Source organism: Nilaparvata lugens, chromosome 13 (genome assembly GCF_014356525.2).
Source record: "Nilaparvata lugens isolate BPH chromosome 13, ASM1435652v1, whole genome shotgun sequence".
Taxonomy (NCBI): Eukaryota; Metazoa; Arthropoda; class Insecta; order Hemiptera; family Delphacidae; genus Nilaparvata; species Nilaparvata lugens.
Window position 1 is genome coordinate 20,432,084 of NC_052516.1, and position 22,210 is coordinate 20,454,293.

Below are 22,210 nucleotides of genomic sequence, written 5' to 3' on the forward strand. Positions count from 1 at the left end.
ACGATAGAATTCGTGAGCTGGAGGTGTCTTGTCACCTGAAGGTCGACGACCTCGAGCAATATGGGCGCCGACATTCTATACGTATTTTTGGGATCCCGGAGAGTGACAAAGAAGACACGGACCTGCTGGCGCTCGATGTCTTTAACAAGAAGCTGAACGTGCCCGTGACTTTGGCGGATGTCAACCGCTCGCATCGCGTTGGAAGGCGTCAACCACCTCAACAAGGGCAAGCTAAACCCAAGGACCGACCCATCATAGTTCGACTCTGCAGCTACCGGACCAGGAAGATGATCTTCGACGCTAAGAGGAAGCTGAAGGGTTCCGGCGTCACCATTCGCGAGGATCTGACCGCGGAGCGCCTCAAGATCCTCAACGCTGCGGCCGACCGTCATGGGCATAGGAATGTTTGGTCATCGGACGGGAGGATCAAGATCTCTATCGGCGAGGGAGGATCCAAGAGGGTCCACACAGTCGAGAGGATGACCGACCTTCAAAAAATAAAGGTAAATTAAATCATTTCAGGATTCGATTACTAAGGTGCCCTTCACTACAAAAATAGGAAATTTGTATTAAAACATTTCACAATAGATATACCTTGGCATTTTTCATGAGCTGGCTTTCTGTTCTATAAATGAATCTTTCCACTGCTATTTATGATTATGTATGAGACAATTATTTCAAACTAAGGAGATCCACATTTGTTGATACTGATTAATAATTTATCTTGATATTAATTCCCAAAACTACGTTCAATGCATCAACTACTATACTCCAGAGGGTACTTAGAGAATCATTATCTCTATTCTTACTAATAATTATTACATCTCTTACCAAAATTATTTCCATAATTAATAATTTTCGAAATGCTGAATTTCAAATAAATTGGATGATTAACATACGTTATAGATATGGATGTAATCTATAGGTAAAGATAGTAATCTCTTCTATATTAGGTGTACATAATGATATCTCCTACTGTTGCCACAGCTCGAGCAATAGAAGCAAATGTGTGAAGAATTATTGATAGAACGGAGGGGTGGGTAGTCTGTTCATATGCTTATATAGGGGCTGTGTTTCATTTAATGTTATCTTAGACATTCATCACTAAAATATTACAGTTCTCAATTTACTACTTTTATTGTTATTGCAACTCCCAATAGTTAATTATACTTCTAATACTATATAATATTTTTCACACTTCACCGTTCAATCCTATTTAAAACTCATCTAAAATAATCTAGCACTTTCTCCATCGTCTCCTCTACTTCTTATTTTTCTTTCTAATTTCTCTTCTTGATCTTATATTTGTAATGATTACTTGAATATTGTTGTTTGCGATGATGATTATTATTCTTTTCTATTCTTCTTCTTCTTCTTCTTCGTCTTCTTCTTCTTCTTCGTCTTCTTCTTCTTCTTCTTCTTCTCTTCTTCTTCTTCTTCTTCTTCTTCTTCTCTTTCTTTTTCTTTTCTTCTTCTTCTTCTTCTTCTTCTTCTCTCCTTGATTAATTCAAGATCACAATACGATGTTCTATTTCTTATTCTATAGTTCAGTTTCATAAGTTCTTCTCAATTTGTGCACATTCCTTCTTTCTCTTCTTTTCTTCCCCATTGTTATCATTATTTTCCCTGTGATTTTTTCACTAGCTATCCAGCATGTTCAAATGTTTATTTCTCTTTCTATATCTATTTATCTTCCTACCTTTTCTCTTTCTATCTGATTACCTTCTACTAGTATCCATATATTATATTATAATATCCATATATTTATCCATATAATATTCGATTCTTTCCCACATTGAATCATACTATTCCTCTTCAATTTTATGGGGATATTATTCATTATCAGTTCGTGCCTCGGGAGGAGGACTGTTCCAACTCAAAAAAGTCGTTTATTCAGGAGAGCAGTTTTAAAATTTTCATAGGTATTCAAACTTGATTTTCTGCTCTTAGAATTTTCTGCTCAATTTCTCTGATTCCAACTGTTTTAGTTCACTTATTACTTCTTAAAAGTGGCCTGTATTTATGTTTTCATTCATAATATGACTTAGTCTTCCTGTAAATGATTGCATTGGTGTTCAAAATAGGAATACTGAACATTCTGTGATATATTATAGAATAATTGGAACGAGTTTTGACTTGGAACAGTCTTCCACCGAATAAAGTGCATAGAAACCAACTAAAATACACAAGATCAAAATTGACAATTTTCGAGTTGGAGCAGTCTTCCTCCAAGGTGCGAGTTGTATTATGTATCTTTTCTCAATTGATAACTTTCTTCAAAGATTTTTCGTTTTTCTGCTGGCTTTTTCTTCTCTTTTTCAGTTTTTACTGGATCCCATTTCGCTCTATCTCCACCATGAACACGATCTTCCACTACTGGATTCCATCTCTCTCTATCTCCACTTGGACTCGATTTTCCACCACTGGATTCCATCTCTCTCTGTCTCCACTTGGACTCGATCTTCCACTACTGGATTCCTTCTCGCTTACCTCCACTTGGACCCGATTCTTCCACTACTGGATACCTACTCGCTCTATCTCCACTTGGACCAGATCTCCCACTACCAGCTCTTCCTCAATCTTCGTCTTATTCACCATTAGGATTATTCATCACCGGAACTCCACACATCTACATCTTATTGTGTTTAGTGAATTTTGTTTTGAACTAGTGCTTTAAATAGTGAAGGGAGCCGAACTGTCAAGGCATGCTGAATGCACTCGAATCAAGAGACTTTTTCATTTAGGTTAAGTTTTATCAGTTTCATCCCCATTTTCCCCGTCATGTGTTGTTCTGAGGTCGGTTCACGATTGGTCTGCTGCTTCCATGATGCCTCTCACTGACACGTCAGCTCGCTCGCCCTCAAGTAGGTATGATTATTTCAATAATAGTAATAATGACGCAGGTATGTTTCTAGCAAATAAGCTCCACTCTTTCAAAAAACTTTTCAAGGCTGCTCACCTTAACGTACAATCCCTCAGTTGCCACATTGATGAACTCAGAGCAATCTTCCGTTTTCAGGACTTCAATATAATCGGAATTTCCGAATCATTTTTGAAGCCTAGTATTTCATCAAATTTTGTTGCATTGCCTGGATATAATCTTTTCCGGAATGATAGATTAAATAAAGCTTGTGGGGGTGTAGCAATTTATGTGAAAGAAGGTATCAAAACAAAAGTTTTAATCACATCTAAACAAGAGTATTGTTCCAGACCAGAGTTTATGCTACTTGAATTATCCTTATCTAGTACTGATAAATTACTCGTTGGTATCTGTTATCGCCCACCAAAAATAGGTCATTTCACAGATTTCGAAAGTGCCTTGCTTTCTCTTATGCCTTGTTATAACCGTATACTAGTTATGGGGGATATGAACACCGACTTGAACATGACAAATCGTAACTTTGACTACTTTCAACTGACTACAATTTTCCAATGCCTAAACATGACTATTTTACCTCTCGATCCAACTCATCATACTAATGAATCAGACACACTCATTGACCTTCTCATTGTTAGTGATCCCAATGAGGTTGTTCAAGCAGGCCAAATCTCAGTCCCAGCTATTTCTAGACATGATTTGATCTACTGTGTACTTTCCCATAAGATACCCAAGCCAGAACAGAAAATTATCACTTATAGAGACTTCAAAAACTTTGATGAAGCCGCCTTCCTGACTGATGTGGCTCAGACTCCATGGCATCAAATTGAAGCATTACCCTCAGTTGATGACATGGTCAAGACTTTCGAGAATTGGACTTTGACTTTGTATGACAAACATGCACCTTATGTGACAAGGAGGATTAATAGAAAACGACGAGTACCGTGGATGACTGAAGACATACTTAAGATGATGGGACGTAGAGACAAAGCACATAGAAAATTTAAAAAGACATTTGACTTGGACAGTTTGATAGAGTATAGGAGCCTTAGAAATAGGGTTAAACAGGAATTACGGAACTCAAAGATTAGGTACTTGAATTCATTTATGACAAACAATAGACAAGACTCTAAATCACTTTGGCAGGGAATAAAAGAATTCGGGCTTGGCAAAGAGAAATCGAATCCACAAATTGACTTACCATTGAATAATATAAATGACCATTTCGTTTCACACTCTAACCAACGCGACGAAGTTGTCATTGCTAATCACATTGATGATCTTGAAGAGCAGGTTACAAACTTAGATTTACCAATCACTGATCAATTTCATTTCCATCCAATCTCAGAAGAAGACACTTTCAGAGCAATTCAACGTATTCATAGTAATGCTATGGGTGTAGACAAAATTCCTATTAAATTTATCAAGAAGATGTTATTTGCTGTTTTACCAACCATTACATACATTTTCAACAAGTCACTTGAAGAAGGCATTTTCCCTGAAAACTGGAAGTTTGCTCTGGTTCGCCCTCTAAATAAAGTTCCATCACCCAATAAAGTTGAGGATTTTAGACCAATCAGTATTTTACCTGCATTGTCCAAAGTGCTAGAAAGACTCATTCATGCTCAAGTTGTAAAATTTCTAGACAACAATAGTAAGCTTCATAACTTTCAATCAGGCTTTAGAAAATTCCATTCAACTGAGACAGCTCTGCTTCGTGTCACTGATGATATAAGGTTAGCTATGGACCAAAGAAAATGCACCATCCTCACCCTATTTGATTTTTCTAAAGCATTCGATACTGTTGATCATACAGTCCTTCTGAATAAGTTGGCTATTCTTGGTTTCAGTCACAACTCGTTAGTTTGGTTTAAATCCTATCTATTAGGTAGGAAACAATGTGTATCTGTCGGTGACAAAAAGTCAACTTGGAAAAACGTTATGCATGGAGTACCACAAGGTTCAATTTTAGGCCCTCTCCTCTTCACTTTGTATGCTAATGACCTTTCTTCCATTATCAAATTCTCCAGTTTCCATACTTATGCAGACGACCTTCAAATCTATTTAAGCTGTCCCATAACAAAAATTAATGAAACAGTTGGAATAATGAATCAGGATATCAATTCGATAGTGGAATGGACAAAGAAAAATGGCCTTAAGCTTAATCCCATCAAAACACAACCCATTATAATTGGATATTCTCGTCTTATAAACAATATTGACCTTGAATCGATTCACAAAATTAGTGTAGACGGTAATGACATTCCTTACTGTAGCTCAGTTAAAAATTTAGGCATTATTATGAATAATACTCTTGACTGGTCAGAACAAGTGAACAAAACTTGTAAAAAGGTATTCTCAGCCATGCATGCATTGAAGAAAATGCACGATATCCTCCCTAGAAACATTAAATTATTATTGGTTCAATCTCTCATCTTCCCACATTTAATGTATTGTAATTCTGTTCTTAACGATATGCAAGTCACTCTGAATGATAAACTACAGCGTTGCCAAAATTATTGTCTACGTTTCGTCTACTCTCTCCAACGCCATGATCATATCACCCCAGCCCACATTGCTAGTTCAACATTAAAGCTTCCCGATCAGAGGCTTTTTCGAATAGTCAAGCTTGTTAGAGATATCTTGATATACGGTAATCCGAACTATTTTAAAGATGATTTCAAATTTGTCTCTGAAGGTAGGAGGATAGATGCTTCACATACTAGAACCGGAGAAAGTACTTTAAGGATACCCAATCATCGAACTACTATTTTCACAAAATCCTTCTTAGTCAGTGCCTGTCGTGCATGGAATGCACTTCCTGTTTCTATCAGGTCCATCGAGAGCCGAGCGAGCTTCATCCTAACTTTAAAAAAACATCTTTTGGAACAAATGACTGAAACTGTCCGGCCCTAGAACGATCACATGACATCCATCCCCCACCCATCCCACAAATACAAACCTTTAAACCATGTTATAGAACGAATTGTATATATATATATATTATATAAACTCATGTTATTTCAATTATCCACTGCATAATGCTGTATATTACTGAAAGTTGATAACCCTGATCTACTTTCAGCCTACTTCATTTTATTAATCAATTATTTGATCTTATCTACCTATATAATTATTTTACTCTATCAATTTTCTGTTTTTTTCTCTTTAATATTCATATTGATTAAAACTTTTACAATATTTCCATTAATAAATAAATCCTTAGTTTAAATAACGAAATTAACGTTTTGGTAGAGAGTTAGTGGGGAGGATATTTTTAATATTCTTCCCAAAGAATGGACATTGATATGTCCAAAGCTCCGCCAATTTATGTAGATGCATAACAATATAATTATCTATAGTTATTATATTACAAATTACTTTTTCATATCATATACTTTCAATAATTATTTTCTTAGTCTATATTATGTAAATTCATCTATAATTTTGCTGTATTGTAAGCTATTGTATATAAGTGTATAAGCCAGTATATATTGTAATCTACATAAATAAAGTACTCAATCAATCAATCAATCAATCAATCTCTCTCCACCTCATCCGCTTTGCTGAAAAGAAGGGAGAAAGCCAGTGTATTAAAACACGCGACGTTTAAAGCATTCCTTCTTCTTTTGAATTTGGCGGTTTTCCTTAACCCTCACACTAGTTCTATAGTGAGGTCCACGTTATAATGTCAGTGAAGAAAGATAGAAGAAAGTCGATGCCGATCCTCTGTCTTGTCAATGCCTTCTATAGACTGTAGCTGATACAGGTTTATTGATGTAATTTTAACTGTTCATTCCAGTTTAGAATAATCAATTATATATTCTACTAGCCGTCAGGCTCGCTTCGCTCGCCATATCCGTCTAGCCAGGGGGCTCCGCCCCCTGGACCCCCGGCTGGATCGTCCAACAATGAGATCAGCAGGCTCGCTTCGCTCGCCTGCATTTTTCATTTGAGCATTTTTATCATATGTTAGGACAATCCAGTCGGGGGTCCAGACTAAACGTCTGGCTAAACGGATATGGCGAGCGAAGCGAGCCTGACGGCTAGTAATATAATACTCCCAGGATTGAAGTAGCAGTGCCCAATCAATTTTTCCGCGATAAATGCATTTAAATCTTCAACTTGATGCCAACCTAACAAAGTCAACCAACTTAATGCCAACCTGACAAAATTATTAATTCAGTTGCCAGTTAACAACTGTTTCGAAGAGGTACTCTGTCTAGATTATAGTTCTATAGTGACATATGATATGGAAATTTCAATTATAATTAAGAGATTGGGAGAAGAAGAATATACATGCTAAAAGACGAACTTTAAACCCTTAAAAACAACCCTTAGAGTTAAAATATTGCCAAAAGATTTCTTAGTGCGCCTCTAAAGAGCCAACTGAACATACCTACCAAATTTTAACGTTTTTGGCCCGGTAGATTTTTAGTTATGCGAGTGAGTGAGTGAGTGAGTCAGTCAGTCAGTCAGTCGGTGAGTGAGTGCCATTTCGCATTTATATAATATATAGATTAAGCAAGAAATTCAATTTTTAATGAATTTTTATAATTAAGATGAAATATTTTGTTAATCAATTATTAATTCTACATTGTTAAAAGACGATCTTGCAACGGAGCAAAGCTAGAAAGAGGTAGTGCTATCCGCTTTGTTGAATGATGGACAAGGATAGCAATACCATCGCCAATCAAACACTGCCATTATAACGTGGACCTCACTATAGCTGCGCGTCTGTTCCTTCTCCTATTCTTCTACTTCCTAGAGGAAAGGAATATTCCTTCCTTTATTTTTCTGTGGTCTGCTTTCTTATCAATGTTTCCCCATGGTCTATCCAGGTTGAAGTCTTATATACTAGCATAGATAAAAGATACAAAGATAAAAGTACAACAAGATATCCAATGGTATAGAGCGTTATGTTCCAATTCTAACTCAAGCCGATAGTCCTAGAAGTTGTTTTTCGTAAAGCTATGTGATGCTGGTAGTCTCTCATACTGTGCCGGTCGTACACTCTCACCCCAACAAAACAGTAGCCTAATAATAGACAGTAATCGACAGTAATCGAATTCATTTAACAAGAAATCAGCTTCAACTTTGGATCCTATACCATGAGATATCTAAAAATATGCTATATTTTCTCTATGGGAGGGTGTCTATCTATCTTGGGAGGGTGTCAGTTTCTCACGATCTCACTTCAAGTGTCTATTTCGACTATTTCTCTAGAAACTAAAACAAGTGTGAAGATGGAACCTCCAGTTCAACGAATCTCACAGTAACTAGATCTACTGAAAGCAACAAGAACAAGACGAACTGAGGTCTCGACTATTTGAGACGCTCCCACTCGTGATCAATTGAGAATTGGATGAAGTGAATTCTACCAGAGTATCTTGTCTTACCATTCCTCTTTTTCTCTCTCAATCACAATTATTTAAGAACAGCTTTCTCCTCCCTGTTTTACTGTTGCCCTGTATTCATTCCACATGATAAATCACATTATTTCTATCAATAATTGGTGGATATCCATATCATCCTCTATCTATTATAGCTTCTTGTTACATCAATCATTCTTTCTACCTTTTTTTTCTTTCTACCTCTTTCTTTCAATTATTATTAAACGAAAATCCCAATTTCCATCTAGATGTTCACCCTGTTGTCAATATTTGCTATAGCAGAAATCTTCGGGGTGATTCACAGCATTTAATTGGGATTTTCGTTTAATAATAATATCATTCATTAGGCTAATAAATTAGCATTTGGAGAAATACAATTTCTAATTTATTTCCTTCTATGTTCTTCTCATCTTTTCGTAACCCTTTTCCCCATAACTATCATGCTTTCACTTTTCTTCTCAGCTTTTCAACATAATCATAAACATAATTCACTTTATATTGAATTTTTTCTACAATATTGTCTTCCTTTCTCAACCTTCCTCAACACATTTCCTTCGACATTAATAGTTTAATTCTACTCACCAGCTTTTCAACAGAATCTGGAACACATTTCTTCCAACATTGCACTTTTTCTTCTATAATAATTCCATACTTCTCCACATCTTTCTCACAACAACACTTTTGCTACTTTTCCAACATTTCACCAAAATTTGAAAATTACTCTTTACTTTTCACTTTCTCCTTGACCTTACTACTATCCTTCCAATATTTTTAAGATTTCCCATCTTTTCAAGCTCTATCTCCCAATATTTTCAAGCTCTCCCATCTTTTTTCTCCTCTTTCCAGGTTCCCAACAAAATCTAAACCTTACTTCTTCATATTCATCCCCTCACTGTTACTCACCACTCACCATACCGAACCAAAAACCCGCAGAAAACCCAACTCATTCCGTTTCTTGGCGTGAAACCCTTGGCTTCAGAAAACATCGGAATATATTAGGGCTGGCAGGGCCCTTCTTAAGAGCCTGTAGACAAGTAATGCGGCACATAGTGAGACCGGTAGGTGATGGGGTGGGTGGTGGGGTGCTCTATGTGTAGGTGGAGGGTGAGGTTGAAGTAAGGGTGGAAGGTAGTTGCACCTATCTTGAGCAAAGTAGGCAAATTCCAGTCCTCCGGGAATATTATTTCGCTGGTAGAATGTTTGCGCTGGAAAAGGTGCCTACAGATCCTGACATTCACTTTAAACTGTCAGCATTAGTTGGGCCGGGAAGCATTCATGCTATGCATGAAGTATGCTGACAGACCAAAATGCTGCACTTTCATAGTGAGATTGACTACAACCTGTCAGCATTGGTTGAATGGGGAGCATTGATGTTAATCATGAAGGATGCTGACAGTTTGAAGTAGGCTCACCAGTGTAGAGTGTTGAATATTATTTGAATCTGTGTTACCTTAGTGGCTGTGATATGTCACTCTGCTAATTATGTTTTAGATGTTAAGTTGTAGGTAGGAAGCTCCTTGGAATAATTAATAAACTAGCTCCTTTGAAAATATGTTATTGAATTGAAGTTTTATTCTCAATAAGCACAATACAAGGAAATTTAAAGTAGATGCATATCAAAAACACACAAACAAGATTGTAATAACTGTAACTGTATAGTAACGAATCACAATGTGACTTCTTAATACTTGTTACAGTGATATTTTTTTTATTGATATTAGCCTTTGTGAATTCTAACTTGCTATGACCATTTTCACCTTTTGATATAGTTATTTATTCATTTATTCCTAGACAATAGATACAAACTAGGTGTAAACAACAGGCATTCGCCCAAAACTGCGTTTAAGCTTAATTTATCATTGTTATTAATATATAATATAAAAATTCATTGTTTTGTGAAAATTGTACTTCTTTTAATTTTACTAATTTTGTTTAATTTTGGCAGGAGCAGTAATAGACAAGGCAGTTACTCAGGGCGGTCGCGTACGGGACCCCACTGGAGTTTTGTGTTTGACCCGGCGGGTCGACTCTGCTATTACTGGTCTATGGTCGTTTCACTTGCCTTTCTCTACAACTTCTGGGTCATCATCTATAGATTTGCCTTTCAGGAGATCAATAGTAAGTACTTTTAGCTATTATTTACCAACACGTAACTCGTGCTCTGCATGGGTCTAATCAAAAACCTGACTTAATTAAATCTTTAAAAATTTAAATTAGGCCTATAACCATTCTCGTTCAATAAAGAATTCATATGAAAAGTTTAAAGCTAATAAGTTGATTAGTTCAAACGTGATGAAGCGTCGTTCGGGAATGTCCTATCCCGTACGTGTACAAGCCAGTTCTTTCCTTTATTATATTATAATAGATTAGTATCATGTTTATAATATATTTATAGTATAGTTTATAATATATTATAATATAGAAATATATATTATAGTTTATCATATATAGATATTTCATATTTATAATATAGTTAGGTTATAGTATAAACTATTATAGTATAGTTTATAGTTATAGTTATATTTTCAAATGCATTACCCGTAGACTAGCAGCAAAGATGGTATAAAGCTATACACTATTCTATACACTATTACACACTATATACACTACCGTGCTTCGCAAGGGTCTATTTTAAAACTTTGCAAAATGAAAACTTGACGTAATAAAAAATTCGAAATTTGAAAATAGGCCTATAACAATCCTCGGTTAATGAGGAATCTTTATGCAAAATTTCAAATCAACAGTCAAGTAGTTCAGACGTGATGATGTGTCAAACATAATTTTCCTACATCACGTACGTGTATGAGCCAGCTCTTTCCATTATTATAGTAAAGATGATGGATAGATGCATGATTTATCAGTATCTTCGAATGAGAATAACTTTTGAACGGTTTGAGAAATCGGTGCGGTTTTGATGCGACAGAAAATCAGTTATTTTTATTCGAATAGGCTCCCCAATCATACCTATCATAATGTCCCTTTTAAAAGAAATGTTCAGCTGCTTCTATACAACAACTGGAAGCATGACAAAATGAAAACTTGACGTAATGAAATCTTGAAGAACTGAAAATAGGCATGAATAACCATCCTCCGTTAGTTGAGAATCTATATGCAAAATTTCAAATTAATCAGTTGAGTATATTTCAGACGTGATGATGCGTCAAACATAATTCCCTATTCCTTACGTGTATAAGCCAGTTCTTTCCTTTATTATAGTATAGAAAACTGAAGAAGACATAATACTTGAAAACCTCACAGAATCATTTATTTATTTATTTCATTGGCAATTACAGATCATAATTATAATATGATTGGGAGAAGACAACAGGCATAACTTAGCCCAAAACTGTCTTCTCCCAATTTTTTACAAATAAAAGTTTCAAAAAAGAATAAGGTTAAGATTTCACTTTCACTTCAAAAAGTCCAATTTCCACTTTAAAACCAATGACTAAACTAAACATTTTGAATTTTGATATTTGAAAACTGATTAAAAACAAAAATATTTCACTCAAATCTCTATAAATTGGAAATTTTTGAGTTATTTTGCAAAATTTTTAGCCAGAAAAGAAATTAATCATATCGATTTTTCCAATACATCAATGAATTTTAGTATCGATTAGATCCTCCTCAATTTGAATCAGACAGCCTTTTGTTTTCCCAATTCCAAACAAAATACCTAAAATACTCATTTCACTGCGAATTCGTGTCTAATTCACAGTGTCTATCATTATAACTGAAGAATATAAATTATTACTGTACTATAAATTTTATTGTGATCTATTCATGTTTTTCTTATGAAATTCAATGATAGGCCTACAGCATGAAGACTATGTCCATTTCATTTATACTGGTGGCAAAATTTTACATTAAAAATAATTATTTGATAAAATCCAAGTTCAATTGTAATGAAAACAAATTCCTTCAAAAAATAATTGATAATAATACGTTTCGAGGTAAAAATTAAGAAAAAAAAATTGGGAAGAATCGGGAATCGAACAGATTCATCGGTCCGTAAGCTAGCGTTTTACCGTTACGCTAGACGGCCGTTCGAAAATATTAGTCTTGTAACAGCATTATAACCTCCTCATAAAAACACACACTTCTGAGCTGCAACAATGTAACCTATGGAACTTCATGTACGGTAGCATAGATTTGAACATTAATTCTGAAAAATCTAGAAGGAAAATTGAAATTTGCGCTTCCAGGTGCATGAGATTGATATTTTTAGAATCTAAGTGCAAAATTTGGAGATCTAAATCATTCCCGTTTTTCCGGTATACAATCCACAAGTTGACATGTTTTGATGCGAACAAACGAACACACGAACAAACGAACAAACACAACCCTACTCTCTCTTATCATATAGAATATAATATATACACTACTAGCAGGAACCCGTGCTCCGCAAGGATCTATTTCGAAACTTGACAAACTGAAAATTTGACGAAATGAAATTTTGAAGAATTGAAAATAGGCCTATAACCATCCTTGGTTAATTAAGAATCTATATGCAAAATTTCGGAGTAATAGCATTATCAACAACGATAAGAAAACATGTATTATTGTGATTTAATAATTATGAGAACCCATTGGTAAGATCAAAAAATTATAAAGCGGCATACTTATTATTGGCGGATTATAAAAAAAAAAAAATAAAATGCATGAACATTGAGGTTAGAGTTACTTGTTTACATTTTGAAAAGAATTAGTCGATCTTGGATAAATCGATAATTATCAGAACCAATACTGAACGAATCAGCTGATTATTCGATCAACCCATATGACCGGTTGAATCATATAAAATTCACTCATAAAGGATATATTATGTATACTAAAGGAAGTCGATGTGTAGAATTACAAACAACTATTATTTCTGTATAAATATTTATTATAATCCAAAAAAGCATGATAAATCAAGAGTATACAAAACTCATATAAAAACTAAATGTATTATCTATTAAAATCGTATGTTACGATTTATTTATGAATTCAATTTAAGATAAACACTCCATATATTTGTATAAAAACTTCTTTTATTTAATTTTTTCTATTATAAAGCCGAGGAAGCCCTGATTCCCAAGGCAACCAATTGTATTGAGTCTATTAAATTGAAGGCCAATCAGAGAGTAGCTTACAGAATTATTCTAGGAAGAGGCAAATTTTTCTGAAAACCTCCTTCTTCTGGCTTAAGATCCCAACCCGAGAGGATGCACATGGAGTTTAGGGTTTTTTCTTCTTCCTTTTAAAAATTTTTAATGAACTATTAAGCCAAACCCTTTTTTAAATGTAATGTATGTTTGTTGAATGTTAATTATTTGTGAACTCAGTGCTGTCAAGGAGTTCGTAATTGTAAAGATTCCCATAAAAATAGCTTTAATTCGAAAGAAACTTATAAAAATCTGGATCACGCGTTAGCCCAGCAGTGACGAAAAGGAGCCTACCCAATTAATTATTGGAAATAATTAATTCAATCCACGAGAACATCTAGAACTTCAGTCAGTGAGTGATAAGTCAAACCAAACGAGCTCGTTTTTTCGTTTTTTCTACGTTCAGTGGGGGTAATTATTAAAACAAAAAGCGCTATTCCAATTAATTAGAATTAAAATAAAAAGTCACCACGTGTTGAACAATATCACATAGTCCATAAGAACATTTATAAATTTATTTAATATATGTAGGAAGCTTACTTCCATGCACAGCCCGAATTCATATAAATCCCTGAGATCTCATGTTTGAATATTAATTTATTAATTATAAATTTGTTAATTGAACCAAGTATATCATATCAAACTTATAGACCGAACAGGTTTTTATTGGCAGAATTTTGTATTGACTGGAAGTCTAAGTACCAGTATTAAAAATAATATATTTATGAATTTGAAACTCACTATTGTGAATATTAGCAAAGCCTGTGATAATTATTCAGATTTTAGGAATAGATTATTTAAGTGAATTATAGATTTATCGAATATCTTATGCACATCTTTTTTGTGGGAATATATTTTGTGTTTTATGTCAGCATACAAATCGTAGAAATTTATTTTATCCTAGTTCATCTCGTGATATACAGTTTGAGCTGTTTTAATATCAACAAATATTTAGCAGCATTTAAAATTATTGAATCAAGTAATATTAACCTTATTCAGAGCACTCAATATTTATCATCCTTTGATGATATTCATTTTATCAGCCAGAACAAGTATATTAAGAAATTATATTAATAAGGTTCCAGTTATATCATATAAGGATCCAGAGAGCTTCAAGAACTGGCGTTGTAAGTTCTAAGGAATTTTGAAAGGGTATATTGGTGAATACTTGTATTCACGACGAGCGTTTTAAGAATCAACTAGAAACAACTATAGTTGGTCCTGATTATTCTCTAGTGGTACATGGTTACTGATAATCAGTCATCAAATATTCTTTTAATTTCCTTACTGGTATTCTTCAAGAACTTCATAGAAGCAGCGGTAAGAATTACCAATCACCGATCACTGAACCTTATGGTGATTATTTGTATTTATAAAATTCATGTTTCTACCACTGAGCTAGAGCTGAGGTTTGAACCCAGTAATTTTGCGAGCCGGAAGGCCTTAATTTTTTGTGAATTTATTCGCAAAAGAGGGAATTTAGAGACTGCTCTTATAAATACCAGAAACATCGTATTATCTGTGAAGGAATTACAATCCACAACTTCTCACAATAGCTTCATAACGTGGGACTCTATCATAAGAGATAACCCCCCCAGGAGCACAACTTCACACAATGGCACCCAACCAGTGGAGCGTGATGAAAAGCTTACCTACTCAATCTTACTATCAATGATTAATGAAATTATTGATAAAACTGAAAGCTGCAAGAAACATAATCTGAAGTTGTTTCGACAAGATATATCTGATAATCTATTGTAAGTTCTGGCTAAAATAATTGAGTTGCTCTTCAAATTAAAATTTTTCAAGCTGCATGAATACAGACAAACTGTATCACACGAGTTTGATAACATAATTCTCATAATAGAGAAAAAATTGGATGGAAATTTCCATAAAAGTTATAGTAAAAATTTGATTTTGATCTTTGAATCTAGACATTGTATGCTGACCAGGGTTATAGGTTATTTGAGGCATTATAATACTGTGGTTATTCAGGAGGATAAGACCCTAATTAAAATTTTAAGAACTATATTAGTGTAATTTGTAAGCCATATCTGTCTATGTTGATAAGCGTACCTGTAGCACTCGAAGGTCTTTTTGTAATATATGTACATGACACTTGAAACTTTAACACAACACAATTTTATCCAGAATAGGCACTATCACTGAATCCATTTTAATATTCCTGAGACTTGGCAACACACTTGGCTATTTACTCGAAGTATTCCATAATAACGTCACCATGAACCAGTCGCCGGCTAACTCGCAAATTTCCTACTTCAGCGAACACCCCCAAAACTATGTAGCCACGACACCGGCAAATCAACAGCCCCAGGACAATGCAGCGGAGACCCCACGAGAGAGAGAGGGAGGCAGCATATGCTCCATCAATTTCGACCCGCAAAACTTGGCCCAATTGTCTTCTACGAAGATCGATAACGCCGTCGATGCGAGTAATTCCGATGAGAGTCCGACTGAGGGAGTGAGGGCGTCCAACCCGGTACCGGCGTCTTCGCAGATCGCTCCAAGCGTCGCCGAGGGAACAGAGAGTGCCGCCACCCAATCGCCATCCAACGTGACTAGTCAACCGCCATCCGCCACCAACCTGGAAAAACGCAATACAACATTAGACTCTTCAGTCGGTTACATTACCAATCTTATGGCAAATGATTCTACAAACGAACTCAAACTCATGCTCAGTCAAATCTTAGCAAGACAGGACAACGAAGCGAAGGCAAACCGGGAAGCTATGCAGAAAAATAGTGAAACTATCACTGAAAATATTACCAAGACTGTACAAGAAGGTATTAAAACCATGGATGCAAAATTTTCTAGCTTCAGGGAGGAAGTGAGAAATATAATAGATACAAAAATAGATACTCAATCTGCAGTTATCAAAAAGCTAGAAACTCGTCTAGATGATGTCACCTGTCAAATAAATGAACGGTTGGATGACGTACCAAAGGAAGTTGAAAAACAGGTGGACGTATTGGGTAAGGAGCTGGGCACCGCTATCATGGGAACGGTCATGGGAAAGGTGTTAGAAAATAAGGGCGAGATAGAGTCGAAAGTGGAGGAAAATAATAAGAAAATAGTAGAAATAGTCAAGGAACAAAGTAACGTGCAGGCATGTATGGCAAATTTAGCGGAGGAGGGGGCAAAATCAAGTGAGAGATATGGCATGTTGGAGAATGCTATAGGCGGACAGCAGTTGAAGCTAACCGGATTGTATGATGAAGTGAATACACATAAGAAAATTATGAATGATAAATGGATCGCAAATGAAGAACGAGTCTCCAGAATAGAGACACGTATGGAAAATATCCCGGTCAGTCGAGTGCAGTATACACCGAATGAAGTAGTAAACGGCACTCAACTTTTTCAAAGTCTTGGAAAATTCGATAATTCCTACCGTCATATGCAACCCAGACCATTCATAGATCAAATAAAAGCTATTCAGGAATTGATACCCACCTCTTGGTTAGTATGGCGCTTCCAACTGTCCAGTCTATTACTCGGCGAGCCGCTGATGTTTTTCCAGAGCCGGATGCGAGATATCAATAGCTGGAGGACTTCATCTCCCAATTCCTGCAGCAGTATTGGAGTAAACGTAAGCAGATGGACGCACTATCAGAGATTATATCATGCACATATGATAATAGAGGCAGACAATCATATACTGAATTCGTAGCTAAGATGATGTGTAAGAATTCGCAACTAGACGAATCTTTGGCGGATACATCATTAGCAAATATATTAACAAAAAAGCTTCCTTACAATGTTCGCATGACACTAGCAGTATCTTCGATTTCCAGTTGCAAAGAATTAATGGAACATTTACACTGTATCCAATCCGTCACTTCTGAATCCAGTCAGGTAAACGACCGTACAGGAGATTCCAATCATTCTCCTCATCATAATAGCAACAGCTTCAGAAAAAATTATAATGGTGAGAATCAAATGTCAAATGCCGGAGCAAACACTCGATATCAAAAATACCCCGAAAATACTGGCAGAGGTCAATCGTTTGAAAACAGTTCTAGAAATAAATCGCAATATTACAATAATAAACAACAGGATAGAGGAGCATATTATGATGGCAGAGATCGTTTAAATGGAAATAATTACAAGCGAGATGGAGACCACAAAATCAAGTGAGACACATCAAAACCATAACCGAACAAATACATCTTACACAGTAGCACATACAACAAAAGCAACCCAAAATCAACATGCAAATAACCCACCACCAAATCAAGAAATAAGCACTTCTAAAACTACATGACTATATGATACCCCCAAAGCAAAGGATAATTATTCATCTACCAAATTAGAGGAACAAGCCAAACCTCTCCACATAGACACCACTTTCCGGGACGATCAGCGTGAAACACTCTTAGAAAACCCTGACGACACCGATGTGACATCAGACGGCCAGCTACAAACTTATATCGAATGCAAATTGTATGGGACTAAACTACAAGCACTGATTGACAGTGGCTCGCAATGCTGTTTATTACAAGAGGATATGTTTTTAAACATCAAAGAAAAACATTCAATAGCTATACTACCCCTTACCAATGTATACATTTCCGGTATTAATCCTGGCAGAAGGATAAGAGTAACCACTCAATGTCTCTTAGAAGTGGAAATAGAAGGAGTTATATTTGAATATACTTTCCTGGTGTTGCCAGTCAAAGGTCCATCAATGATAATAGGCGCTGATTTCTTACAGTATTTCCGAACCTGTTTGAATTTCCGTACATTGAAATTCCATGCAAGCCCTGAAACCACCACCACCGAAATTATTACACCTCTTAGTTTAAAAAGACATCCTGGAGAAAATCGGATAGTACAATTTGCATATCACATGGAAGGCGTGCCTAGGACTTGGGGTATTCATGAAATGGAAGAAACCATGGAGCATTTTGAAGTGTTGAGTTTAACAACGACGGATGACGGCGTGATTGATAAAGAGGTTTCCTCTGAAGAAATGCTCGGAAAATTATTGGATAGGATAAACTGTTATGCTGAATGGGATTTAGATACAAAAAACAGTGTCGCGAAGGTTTTCATTGAAAATAGAGATGTCTTCTCAGAACAGCCAGGACTAGCTAAAGATTTTGAATGCCGACTCAAAGTCAAACCTCATGAAGCCTATTACCGAAAATCTTATCCAATACCATTTACATACCGCCCGGCAGCTATAGCAGAGATAGACAGAATGTTAGAATTGGGGATTATTGAACCATCAAGCTCTCAATATAGCTTACCAATTGTTTGTGTTGCTAAGAAAGACGGTACCGTGAGATTATGTCTGGACGCGCGAGCACTTAACAGCATTTTGGAAGATGACCGTGAGAGCCCAGACCAGATAGAACAGGTGCTTCAAACCTTTAGTGGGAAGAATGTATATTCTACAGTTGACCTAAGCGCAGGTTATTGGCAGATCCAGATAGCGGCAGAATCAAGAGATTATCTATCATTCTTATTCAACGGAAGAAATTACCGCTTCACTCGCCTAGCTTTTGGACTGAGGAACGCCATGGCCATATTTATTCGTTGCCTTCGTCAAGCCGTAGGAGAAGATGTCACGGATTTCTGTACACTCTACGTGGATGATGGAATTATTTCTTCAACAAATATTCAGGACCATTGTCAACACCTAGATATAATATTTCGTCGCCTCATCAGATGTGGACTCAAATTGAAATTATCAAAATGCGAATTTTTTGCACAACAAGTCAAATATTTGGGACATATCATCACCCCGGACGGCATCTCCCAGGATAGCAGTAAATTAGAAGCCATCAGAAAATTCCCTTCACCAACCAACCGAAAGCAACTACAGAAATTCATTGGATTTCTTCAATTCTATAGACGTTTCAACAGCCGTATGTCACACTACACTGCCCAATTAAGTCACGTATTATCTACCAACAAAGCATGGAAGTGGACAGAAGCAGAAGAGAAGATATTTCGAGAATTAAAAGAAGCTTTCCTTGAAATAGTTGTATTAAGTCATCCCGATATGAGCCAGCCATTTTACATAAATGTAGACGCCTCAGATTACGCCATAGGAGCAGAAATATTTCAGAAAAGTGCCGAAGGAGATAAGGGAGTACTAGCTTTTTTCAGTAAAACCCTAAATCCAGCACAAAGACGCTATTCGATTACTGAAAAGGAATTATTAAGTATAGTAGAAGTCTGTAAAAAATACCGCACGCTACTGTTGGGAAATAAAATTTATATCAATACCGACCATAAAGCTCTTACATTTTTTAAAACAGCTAAATTAAACCACAACAGACTGTCAAGATGGTTTCTCGCTCTTCAAGAGTTTGACCTCGATCTCACACACTTACCAGGAAAGCAAAATCAAACAGCCGATTTTCTATCCCGAGAATTAGATGCCACTTACTGTAACGACACAAACCTGAAATGCTACGCAATGGAAATGGACGAAAGCATACCATATCCCGAAAATATCAAACCTCAAGTCTACAAGAATACACTAACACCCAGAAGGATTCAGAATGCGCAAAAAGAAGACCCTAAGCTATCCCAAATTTTAGAAATACTGGAGGAAGGACCATCTGAACCGCCCCACTACCTGCGACAGTACACGCGATACCGTGGATTCCTATTTCACCGCACCACACCACAAGATTATAACTGGAGAATCATAATACCTAAGGAAATAGCGGAAGAAGTGATTAAGGAAACGCATGAGAGAATTGGCCACTTTGGAGTAAGAAAAACGATATGTACACTAAAAGAAGCCTGTTATCTGAAAGGTATGCACAAAAAGGTAGTCAAAGTGTTAAGAGCATGCGACCTATGTCAGAAAACCAAACATTTAAAATATCAAGTCAGGGGAGCAATGATACCTATATTGCCGACCGCCCCATTGGAGTTAGTATCAGCCGACATTTATGGTCCTCTACCCCTAGCACAACATGGGAAGAAATATATATTCGTATTAACATGCACATTCTCTAAATACACCATGTTCTTTCCCATCGGTAAGCTAACAGGAGAAGTCCTAGCAAATTGCATAGTGAATAAGTGGACTCCGCAAGTAGGAAAACCTAAGCGCATTCTATCAGATAATGCATCATATTTTTGTAGCAAACCATGGAAAAGAATACTTGACCTGGCTGATATAAAAATATCTCGAACTTCCACATATTCTCCTAGTTCGAACCCCGTGGAGCGCCGCATGGCAGAAATCTCACGATTCATGAGGGCGTACTGCGCTGAAAAACATCAAAGTTGGGTTAGATATCTACCGTTCCTGGAAGAATGTTTCAACAATTGCATCAATGAAAACACAGGATATACACCAGTAGAGGTTATTTTCGGAGAAAGAAATAAAATGTTTATTGAAAAGTTAATAGATTTCCCACCGTCGAATGCTTTAACTCATCCTAACCTAGACATCTGTCACATTGTACAACAGAGATTAGAAAGGTCAGCGACCTCACGAAAGCATTATCATGATAATAAATCCAAGCAATTTAAATACAGTGTCGGAGATGAAATACTTTTAAAAAGCCATAGATTATCCAATGCATTGGAAAAAACTACCAGAAAATTCTTCCATATTTATACTGGACCATACAAAATTGCAGCCGTAACTGAACGTAATACAGTTCAGTTGTATGAAGAAAGCAAACCAAATTTAACTTGGTGGGAAAATATTTCTAATCTCAAACCGTATTATCGGGACAATAAGCGATAAGGATATAAACAATAATATTTTGGTTAAACGTCATTGGCCTACCTGACAAGATATACATACCAGACGAACGCCAACAATAAACTTAATTAGCAGACGAGTATCCACTTCGAATAACAACACCTGAAAATAAAGAAATAAAAAATTTAGAAACCATTTTTAACACCTTTCTTATTAGTGAAACAAGAGAATAAATAACTTCTAATGTTAAAAGCCAACTTACCTTCATGTAGCAGGAAGAGACATCAAGATGGCGACAAGTGATGAACCGAAGCCAACGTAAACCAGCTGTCTACTACGAAAACCAGAGTAGTCAATGCCTATTAAATCATCAAAGTTGATACCCCGAATAAGAAGATCAAGTGTCATATAAATGTGAATTGCATGTAGAGATATTATAAAAATATTATATTATTATTATTTATGTATAAACTATTAAGAAAATCACTAAAATTATCCGCCAAATGATCAAACCGCATAGTTACCACCAAAAGCATTAATCCCAAGTCTCAATGTATTAGAGGAATAAGAAGTTCTTGTTGATAAAACCTACCAAAGATTATCCTTAAAAATATCCATTATATGAAAGCAAAGCCCAAATTCTGCAAGAGAATGAAATGAAAATGTACAAGTCACTGTTCTATGTTGAGGGAGAAAATATATTATACTCTGCAAGTCGGAGAATTACCAGTTTGTTAGGTTGGCAATGATTTTGCACCAACGTTCAAATGTGCTTCTGGCCTGAGGGCGGAGCGTGGATTAGAAAAAAGATTTATATTATGTATGGAGGAGGAGATAGTTTATATTGTGTATTGTGTGTAGAAGGAGATTGGCCGATGTAAGGCGTATGTATTTGAATTGAATTTATTTATTGTTGTATATGTTGTTGAATTGTTAGGAGGTAGGATTCTCAGTAGAGTTATTAGCAGACTTTGTAACATGTATGATTTCTGATCCAAAACCAACTGGATCATAAAATTTATATTATATTCTCGAATTGTCGTTTTAAATCAGAAATCAGAGGGCGTTTTGTGTCACGTGGTAATTTGAA

General features: G+C 35.8%; 1 protein-coding gene and 1 long non-coding RNA gene across 9 annotated transcripts in view; one reads left to right on the forward strand and one right to left on the reverse strand.

Annotated features, from left to right (window-relative positions):
• The window catches only part of LOC111048438 (cyclic nucleotide-gated channel rod photoreceptor subunit alpha), a 237,700-nt gene that overhangs the window by 90,879 nt on the left and 124,611 nt on the right, over positions 1–22,210 (forward strand). For all 8 annotated transcript variants that reach the window (XM_039440044.1, XM_039440050.1, XM_039440047.1 and 5 more), the window contains exon 7: positions 10,217–10,389. In XM_039440044.1, the coding sequence (XP_039295978.1) occupies positions 10,217–10,389 (173 nt within the window). The remainder of the gene's footprint in view (positions 1–10,216; positions 10,390–22,210) is intronic.
• On the reverse strand, positions 18,331–21,420 carry LOC120354048. The gene is made up of 3 exons (XR_005572797.1): positions 21,383–21,420; positions 21,223–21,282; positions 18,331–20,677 (listed from the first exon to the last, which is right to left on the reverse strand). It is a non-coding gene; the product is annotated as an uncharacterized LOC120354048 (long non-coding RNA).